The sequence below is a fragment of the Lipotes vexillifer genome, unplaced genomic scaffold (genome assembly GCF_000442215.2).
Source record: "Lipotes vexillifer unplaced genomic scaffold, Lipotes_vexillifer_v1.1 scaffold1798, whole genome shotgun sequence".
Taxonomy (NCBI): Eukaryota; Metazoa; Chordata; class Mammalia; order Artiodactyla; family Lipotidae; genus Lipotes; species Lipotes vexillifer.
Window position 1 is genome coordinate 792670 of NW_006789032.1, and position 9552 is coordinate 802221.

At 65.8% G+C, this 9552-nt stretch overlaps 2 protein-coding genes across 2 annotated transcripts in view; one reads left to right on the top strand and one right to left on the bottom strand.

Moving 5' to 3' along the window:
• The window catches only part of NKAIN4 (sodium/potassium transporting ATPase interacting 4), a 14618-nt gene extending 14515 nt beyond the window's left edge, over window positions 1-103 (top strand). Inside the window, 1 exon segment of the mRNA XM_007462276.1 lies at window positions 28-103. Coding sequence (XP_007462338.1) covers window positions 28-103 — 76 coding nt within the window.
• Window positions 104-3529: 3426 nt separating this feature from the next.
• On the bottom strand, window positions 3530-8100 carry BIRC7 (baculoviral IAP repeat containing 7). The gene is made up of 8 exons (XM_007462277.1): window positions 8089-8100; window positions 6803-7046; window positions 5833-5932; window positions 5434-5515; window positions 5283-5328; window positions 4288-4491; window positions 3937-4008; window positions 3530-3834 (listed from the first exon to the last, which is right to left on the bottom strand). Exons 1-8 carry the CDS (start codon window positions 8098-8100, stop codon window positions 3530-3532), a joined length of 1065 nt encoding a protein of 354 aa, XP_007462339.1.
• Between the last annotated feature and the right edge of the window lie 1452 nt (window positions 8101-9552).

The window sequence follows — 9552 nt, forward strand, 5'->3', positions numbered from 1 at the left end:
CTGCTCCCCCCCCACCCCGCCCCGCAGGCCAGCCGGTGGCATAGATGAAGAGCACCCATCCCGCCCCCCCCCCGCCCCGCCCCACGACCTCCAGCTTCGGTGACCCATGCTGACGGTGAGGAGCCTCCAGGCAGTGGACCTTCTTGCCCCTGTGGCCTTGCGGGCGCCCCCAGGGTCTGGTGACTGGACGTGAGCCAGGGCGGCAGGGCCAGCACCAGGCCGGGACGGCTGCAATTTCTAAAGAGTTTGTTGTTTCCTTTTTCTAAAAAAAAAAAAAGACACGAGAAAAAACCTCATCCTTGGCCTCCGGTAGCACTGGGAATGCCCTCCATCTACAGCAGGCCCGGGGCTGCTGGCCAAGGAGCCCCGTCCCTCAGATGCCCTCCCCAGGGCAGCCAGACCCCCGGGGGCTACACACACCCATGCTGGGGCGGGAGGGGGGCGGGCTGGCCAAGGGGCCTGCAAGACGGGGGAAGAGTGGCCCCACCACGAGGGTCCAGTGAGCCCACGGTGACCTCCACCTGAGTGCGGTGGGAGTTAGGGTTAGGGCCCCAGGTCCTGTGGCCGGTGAGACCCCCGGGGTGAGGGCTGGGCTTGCCCAGGAGCCCACAAGGCAAGGGCTTCCTGGTGACAAGCAGAGGGCACTGTTCGAGCCCCTGGGATGCAACAGTCCTAGTGCATCCCAAGGTGCCCACCAGTAGAGGACAGAAAGGAACCTGTCCTCCAGACCGCCTTCCCTACCATGCAGGACCTTGGGGGACAATTACAAGTTCAGTTTCAGAAGCAGCCCAAGCCTAGTCCATTCTAAAAGTCCTTAAAATGCTGGAAAGATAAGAACAAGGGAAAGGGGGAAGGGTAAGGGGTGGTGGGAATGGCCTGGAATGGGCCTGGCCTCACCTGCCCTACTGGTGAGGCCAGGGTGGGCGGGGGTGGGACAGACGCCTGGGGCAAGGTGGTGGAGAGGGGGCTGGGCTGGTGGTTCTGGAACAGAGGCTGCTGCGCACCATCCAGGGAAAACCCACACTTTATTTTGACTCTTCCAAAGCACCCACACACAGAGAAAATGGCTCCCACCCCACACGCCAAGCCGCCTGCAGCTCCATCTTCCATGCTGGACTGGTCAGTGCTGGACGCAAGCTCAGCTGTGCTCAGCAAGCCACCGAGTGGGTGCCCACATGGGGCCGGTGCTCACAGCTCCTGGTGGGGAGGAGGGCCGAAGCGGCAGCTCCGGTTGGCTTCTCCCCCTGGCTGCGGACCCTCAGCCACCAGGGAGTTCCCTTCCCTGCCACTTCTCCCCCCGGAGGATTCTTGGAGGGACCTTGGGGCTCAGAGCCTTTGAGAACCCTGAGAAGGCCAGGGCTCCTGCCCCCACATGAGCATTGGAGCGTCACACACCCCTCCCCCACCCACCATGCATTTCCATCGGGCCTCAGATCCCAGGCTGAGATCCCCATCAGGGTCTTATGCTCAGGCAGACCCCAGCGCTTTCTCCTAACAAGGGCATCGTGCATTTCTTCACATGCCTCCAAAGACGTCCTCCCCTTGGCCTGGCTGCTGCCATGTATGCCCAGCTGGACAGGAGGAATTATCCCCCTTGACCGCTAGGAAAACCAAGGCAGGGATGCGCTTAAGCGGAGTGGTAGTGGCCCCCCAGGGTGCTGTGCTGAGAAGGATTCAGAGCAAATATCTGAGCATCAGGGGGAGGTACGGGGTTGATTAGCAATGTGTGTCAGGATCGGCCCTGCAGCAGGATCGCAGGAGCCGGCGCTTGAGGTCACTGTCCAGGCCGAGCGCTCACCTGGCCTAGGACAGGAAGGTGCGCACGCAGCTGTGGATGGGGGCCCTGCAGATGGGGCACAGCTGCAGGCTGGGCGCGCACTCGGCACAGGCCAGGTGGCCGCAGGGCACGAAGACGACGGCCACAGCACGGTCCAAGCACACCCTGCACGTCCGCTCCTCGCGCAGGCGCTGCAGCTGCATCTCCACGCCGGCGTCCCGGGCTCCTGGGGCCTCGAGAGCCACCTGCACCCCCTCGGCCTGGGCTCCACCTGGGTCTCCACAGTGGGGACCTGTGACATCGCCCCACACCCTGACCTCCACCCTCTGTACTGGCCGATGGGCAGGTGGGCCAGACCAGGAGTGCCCGCCCCCCACCGTGGGATGCAGGAGGGCCGGCCCCGCCCCCACCCCAGGTGGGCCCTCACCCTCACCTGCCTCCCTGGTGCCTGACACCTGGGCCTCTCTGCTGGACGTGGGCAGCTTGGGCGGGTTAGGGCCCCAGGTCCTGTGGCCGGTGAGACCCCCGGGGTGAGGGCTGGGCTTGCCCAGGAGCCCACAAGGCAAGGGCTTCCTGGTGACAAGCAGAGGGCACTGTTCGAGCCCCTGGGATGCAACAGTCCTAGTGCATCCCAAGGTGCCCACCAGTAGAGGACAGAAAGGAACCTGTCCTCCAGACCGCCTTCCCTACCATGCAGGACCTTGGGGGACAATTACAAGTTCAGTTTCAGAAGCAGCCCAAGCCTAGTCCATTCTAAAAGTCCTTAAAATGCTGGAAAGATAAGAACAAGGGAAAGGGGGAAGGGTAAGGGGTGGTGGGAATGGCCTGGAATGGGCCTGGCCTCACCTGCCCTACTGGTGAGGCCAGGGTGGGCGGGGGTGGGACAGACGCCTGGGGCAAGGTGGTGGAGAGGGGGCTGGGCTGGTGGTTCTGGAACAGAGGCTGCTGCGCACCATCCAGGGAAAACCCACACTTTATTTTGACTCTTCCAAAGCACCCACACACAGAGAAAATGGCTCCCACCCCACACGCCAAGCCGCCTGCAGCTCCATCTTCCATGCTGGACTGGTCAGTGCTGGACGCAAGCTCAGCTGTGCTCAGCAAGCCACCGAGTGGGTGCCCACATGGGGCCGGTGCTCACAGCTCCTGGTGGGGAGGAGGGCCGAAGCGGCAGCTCCGGTTGGCTTCTCCCCCTGGCTGCGGACCCTCAGCCACCAGGGAGTTCCCTTCCCTGCCACTTCTCCCCCCGGAGGATTCTTGGAGGGACCTTGGGGCTCAGAGCCTTTGAGAACCCTGAGAAGGCCAGGGCTCCTGCCCCCACATGAGCATTGGAGCGTCACACACCCCTCCCCCACCCACCATGCATTTCCATCGGGCCTCAGATCCCAGGCTGAGATCCCCATCAGGGTCTTATGCTCAGGCAGACCCCAGCGCTTTCTCCTAACAAGGGCATCGTGCATTTCTTCACATGCCTCCAAAGACGTCCTCCCCTTGGCCTGGCTGCTGCCATGTATGCCCAGCTGGACAGGAGGAATTATCCCCCTTGACCGCTAGGAAAACCAAGGCAGGGATGCGCTTAAGCGGAGTGGTAGTGGCCCCCCAGGGTGCTGTGCTGAGAAGGATTCAGAGCAAATATCTGAGCATCAGGGGGAGGTACGGGGTTGATTAGCAATGTGTGTCAGGATCGGCCCTGCAGCAGGATCGCAGGAGCCGGCGCTTGAGGTCACTGTCCAGGCCGAGCGCTCACCTGGCCTAGGACAGGAAGGTGCGCACGCAGCTGTGGATGGGGGCCCTGCAGATGGGGCACAGCTGCAGGCTGGGCGCGCACTCGGCACAGGCCAGGTGGCCGCAGGGCACGAAGACGACGGCCACAGCACGGTCCAAGCACACCCTGCACGTCCGCTCCTCGCGCAGGCGCTGCAGCTGCATCTCCACGCCGGCGTCCCGGGCTCCTGGGGCCTCGAGAGCCACCTGCACCCCCTCGGCCTGGGCTCCACCTGGGTCTCCACAGTGGGGACCTGTGACATCGCCCCACACCCTGACCTCCACCCTCTGTACTGGCCGATGGGCAGGTGGGCCAGACCAGGAGTGCCCGCCCCCCACCGTGGGATGCAGGAGGGCCGGCCCCGCCCCCACCCCAGGTGGGCCCTCACCCTCACCTGCCTCCCTGGTGCCTGACACCTGGGCCTCTCTGCTGGACGTGGGCAGCTTGGGCCCTGGGTGGACAGGAGCTGTGGGCAGGTAGAACAGGGGTGAGGCCCAGGTCCCCAGGGGACACGAGGCCTGGCCCAGAGACAGCAGGCCACAGGTGAGCCCTAGTAGCAGCCCGCTCCCCCACCCACAGTGCGCCAGGATCCCAGAGCCCACTCCACCAGGACGCTCGGCCCATCCAGCCCCTCGCGCCGTGGCCCTGGACTCTGCGGGCCGGGCCCCTGGGGGTGGCGAGGGAAGGCTGTGCCCAGAGGCAATGAGCAGGGAGAGGTGGGCGGTGTCCAGAGAGGTGGAGGTACCTCTGGCCCCTGCTGCCCGGCCCCCATCCTCTTCCTGGAGCAGGTCGGCCACCAGCTGCGACGTGGACACGCTGGTTGGCACCACTTGGCGGTACTTACGCTGCAGCAGCCCTTGCACCTGGCCCTGCCCGAAGCCCATCCGGAGCACGGCCTGCACTGCTGGGCACTGGCTCCAGGCGGGCCGCTGCTGGTCGCCCCCAGCATCTGCAAGGCAGGGCGAGGGGTGCTAGACCGAGGGCAGTCAGGGGCCAGGGCCTCGGGGTCCCGGCAGCGGCCAGCCACTGTGGCATGTCACCAGGGCCACCTCAACACAAGGGGCCCTGTGGCCATCACAGCCACTCCATCCATGTCTGAGTCAGGGCTGTGTTCCCAGGGCCTGTGTCAGAGGTGCCGCCACACCAGGAAGATGGAAACCTGATCACCAAGGCAGCCACGGACAGAACCCGACTACGTGCCAGGCGCTGCTCCCGGGGCGACACACAGACCCCTGTTTAATCCCAGTCGAGGCTGGCACCAGCCCCATTTCACAGCTCAGGGCACTGAGGCTCAGACAGCACAGTCGGGACCTGAACCCTGGAGCCCCTCAGACCCTGCCCCCGCCCATCCCCCCGCCCGGCACTGATGGAGAGCAGAGCTCCGCGCTGCCGGCCCCTCTGTGCTGGGGATGGAGGCTGGTCGGCTCTCGTGCGTGGTTGGCTGCCGCCCCGGCAGAGGCCGCTCGGTGCACAGCAGCCTCTCCCCCACCACGCCCCTGTGCCAGCCTCGGGGTTGGCTGTGCACACAGTGGCCAGCTCAGGGGTAGCGGGGGATGGCTTTGGCCTCCCTGGAGCCCTGGACACACACGCAGTGCCTGTGTGAAGCCCCCCGTGAAGCAAGCCCAAGCAGCACCCTTAACTCTCCCTAATGCCCTGTAGGGGGGATACCCAACGGCTCGGCCACAGTGCAGGAGGGAGGTGCCCCAGGGAGCCAAGCTCAGGCTGCGTGTCCCGGCTCACCTGAGGGGGTGGCGGGAACTGCGTCTTCTGGTTCCTCTGAACGGTCCTGGAAGGAGCCAGAGAATACCTGTGCCCCGAGTAGGCGGAGGAGCAGGGGTCGGGGGGACCCTCACCACCCATCCCCCAGATCCCTAGGGCAGGCAGAACTCACCCAGGAGCCCGGCACGCGGCAACAAGACTCCTGGACCCTGCAGACAAAGTCCCTTCCTTTTTTCTGGAGCAGGAACTCACACCTGAGGAAAGTGGGTTTGGAAGCCCCGTGGGCAGTGGGCTGGGGCTGTCAGAGGACCCCCCGCACTGGCCAGGCCTGGCCCCGTGGACCCTTTGGGCCGGGGTCATGCCTTCGTCCCCGCTTCCCCCACCCCCCCTGTGGGGCAGCTGGGGCTCCGGGGTGGTGGGCGCTTGCTGGGAAGCTGTTTTGGAGACAGACCCTTGAACATCAAGGGAGAAATAGCAGAAGCGCCGTCCCCAGAGAGTCCCCCCCACACTGGTCCCTGAGACTTGACACCCCTGGGACTGGGGAAGGGAGGCTGGCCTGCAGAGTCCATACCTGGGGAACCACCTGGCATGCTCGGTCCAGGGGTCGTCGCCTTGCTCCCAGCTCTGCAGACCCCCGTAGCAGAAGAAACACCTCACCTTGTCCTGCTGGCCTGGGATGGAGCCAACACACTGGTCCTGACCTCGCCTGGTCCCTTGCACAGCCTGTGTGTCCCCCAAGGCCAGGGTTGGGCACTCCCAGGTGGCCTTTCCTTCTAGGGCAAGGGCTCTCTGGGGTTGTTTGTGAGCCTTGCAGGTTCCCACTGGCCTCTGCCACCCCTTTGCCAAGCGTTCTCCTCAGAATTCACGTGTACCCCATTTTCTCGACAGTGGAATAGGGGTAACGATGTCTGGGTACTCGCCAGGATCGAGGTGCACGTTGGGGAAAGGGATGCAGGGGGTGTCCACAGTATGTATGGAAAGGTGGGGGCAGAACCCTGGTGCCTCGCACCCCGCACCTCTGCCCCAGGTGCCCCCTCCTCAGGATGGATTCCCAGTGATGGAAAGAAGGGGAACTGTCTGCTGCCAGGCTTGGTCTTAGGGGCTCACGACTCCACCGGGGGATGTGGACCCTCATCTCTGTACCTCCGAGGCCCTCACCCCTGCCTCACCCCCTACGATCAACAGATTTGGTGCAGAGACCACAGATCAGGGGCTGCTACAGGGTACATCCCACTGCCAGCCCTCCAAGAGCCTGTCCCTGGACTCCTGGGGGCCCTGCCGGTGCCCCCATACGCCCCTCTCTTCCTCCTGGCTCCCCCATCCCATCACTGTCCCCCCAGCCCAGGGTCCAACAGTTCCGTGCTGGTCTGGCCTCTCCCCAGGTGCGCGTGTAGGTTGGAAGCACAGGAGAGACTGCAGGGCGGGGGGCAGGCATGGAAGAGCTGTGGGGACCCTCCCTGTCCCGGGGGCGGACGCCGTGGAGAAGGTAGAGCCCAGTCCAGAAGCATCTGCAGTGGCGCCCAGGCCCCCCCGGGACTCACCGGCGTGGAAGAAGCCGGCGGCGGCCAGCAGCTCCGGCGGCACCACGGCGCTCAGCGGCCAGTCGCAGAAGGAGGCCAGCCGCAGCTCCTCGGAGCCCATCCCCGGGAAGGCGGGCCTCGCGGATGGGGCGTCCCCGGCCCCATATTCCTCCTCCTCCTCTGCCAGGGGGCACAGCTGGCCCAGGATCTGCCCGTCCATGTGGTCCCGGCCTCCCCAGGACAGGGCACTGTCGGGGCGCTGGCCCTGAAGGTGGCCGCATGGAGAGTGGGGTCGGCGGTGCCCCCAAGTGGGGCAGCCTCCAGCTGCACAGCGGCTGGGCTCCAGGCCACAGCACTAGCACTTGGTCCCGTCCTCGGACCCCATAGAGAAGACAGCAACTGTGACAAGTTCTGTGGCAGGGATGGGCCCCTGGGCAGCTGGTTCTGGAATGTGCTCAGCCAGCCTCCCCAGGGCTTCTGACCCCTGGGCCCTGCATGGGGATAACAGTGGTTGGGCAGGCATGGTCCTGCCCCCTAGATGCCCCGGGTTGGGGAGCAGCCAGGGGACTGGGGGTGGGGGCCGCTGGGGCCCACCACTTTCTGGAAGGGGCCAGCACGGCAGCCTGTGTCACATGCTCGCTGCAGAGGGAGTGTCACAGGGCTCTGGGGCCACTGTGAGGGCTGCGGCTCTCACTCTGCTCTACAGGGGAAGGCGGGGTCCCTTGGCACGAGGGGAGGGGCCGGAGCATGGAGACCCACCCAAGGCAGCAGAGGGCTGGTACTGGCTCTGGGACCTTGGTGGGGGGAGGGGAGGGGGAGGGGTGGGTGATGCTATCCGTCAGCTCCGAGCTCCTGGGCGGCGTGCCAGGGGGGCCTCTGAAAGCAGAAGGTTCCAGGTAATCTAAATTACACAGTCAGTGCTGCCCGGCGGCAGGAGGGCAGCTCCCTCTACAGGGATGACATGGGTCAGCCGAGGATGCAGGGGTGCGTAGTGAAGGGCTGGGCCTATGCCCTGGACTGGTTCCCCTGGATGTTCTCGTGCTCCGAACCCTGGAGCTGAAAGGGGTTTGAGTCATCCCTGCGTCCTGCTGGGCGGGAGTAGCAGGCCCTCAGCGGGCCCTGGAGCAGCTCCTGCCCTCCGGCCTTGAAGATTCCGTCCCCTCCCTTGGCCTCAGCGTCCCAGGGGCCCAGAAGGTGGAGCCACATGTGGTGAGGTCGATCTTCCCACTTGAACTAGACTCCCTGTGGCGCTGTAACCCAGACGCCAGGGACGTTTGGGGCACGTCCACAATTCCAGGTCCCTGTACCTGCCGCTCCATCGGGTGCCTAGAGCTGGCCCCCCTCCCCAGGCCCGGACCCCCTGCCACCCCCTCCTTGCTAGGTGTGCAGCCCAACCAGCCCAGGGTGCCCTGGCTCCTGGTCTGGGGGGCCCGGAGCTGCTCCAGGCCCCAGCCCGAGCCCCTGGCCACGTGGGTGCCCCCTTCCCTGGACAAGCTGCCCTCAAGCCTGGTCACAGCCACAGGTCTGCCAATCAGCCCGAGCCCAGGGGCCCCAGCGCCCCCAAACCCAACAGTTAGGGAAGGAGGTGGAGGGCTGTAACCCCAGTGGGCAGAGCGGGGGCCCTAAGACAGAGGGCTCTGGGGTGGAAGGGACGAAGAGGAAGACCGGACGGGGCGGCCTGCCCCCACAGCCCCTCCCCGGGGTGCAAACCTCCTTGCTGCTCCCAAGAACAGGCTCAGTGGGGACCCTGTCTGGACCCCAGGGCCAGGCAGGCCCAGTGAGGGTCCCAAAGGGGGGTGGGCAGAGGGGGGCCCCATCCGGGCCTGGAGCCCCCGTGTCCCCCCAGCGGCCCTCCCCCCACCCCCCGTGGAGCTGCATGAGCCCGGCACAGAGCGAGGAGGCTGGAGCCCAGACCTGTGCCCCAGTCCTGGGAGTGGGGTGCACTCTCGCCCCCAGGGAGACCCCTTTTGACATCCTGGCTGCACTGGCCCTCAGCCCCATGTGGCCAGGGTCCCATGGAGTCGCTGGAGTCCTCTCCCAGCAGAGGCCTGGAGCCACCTAGTTCCCTGCAGGAAAGCCTGGTAAAGGGTGTGGCCGGACGTCTGTGCCCCTCCCAGGCTCCTAAGCCTGAGCAGCCTGTCCTGGGCAGGGGGGGGCACTGGGCGAGGGGCGCTCGGGCAACTGGAAGGCCGGGTCTCCCAGGAGAGGGTCCTGGGAGCAGGTGGAGATGGATGGGCCGCAGCTGGGACCTCCCAGTGAGCCGCCTTGGGATCCCCGGCCCTTGCCCTCTCTTCTCCGGTTCCCCACCCTGTGCAGAAATACCGTGACCTCTGCCACTCCAACAAACCGCAGGTGTGCCCGTCCTGGGGCCCCTGCAGTAGGTCTCTCCGGGGACGGCCCTCTGCCCCACCCTACCCACACCCTTTGGTGGCCGGGACGAGGGCAAGAGTCCCCAGGTACTGGGTCTCCAGATGCTCCTATCTCAGGAGGGAAACTGCAGCCCCCAGGTTTGCTCTGAATCCTCTGGACCTGGGGACTGGCTGGCTCAGAGGACCCTCTGAGGTGGCCCTGGCAGCAGTGGCAGTGTCCCCTGGGGGCTCATCTGAGGTCTGTTCCCTCGGATCCTGAAATTTGGGGTGGGGAGGGGGGAAGCAGCCTCCCTCCCTTCTGGAAATTCCAAACACGCATCCTCCAGGCACCACCCCACCCCGTGGTGGAGTCTCCCCGCGAAGGAGGGCCGGTGCCTGAGCTGAGGAAGCCCCGCCCCCTGC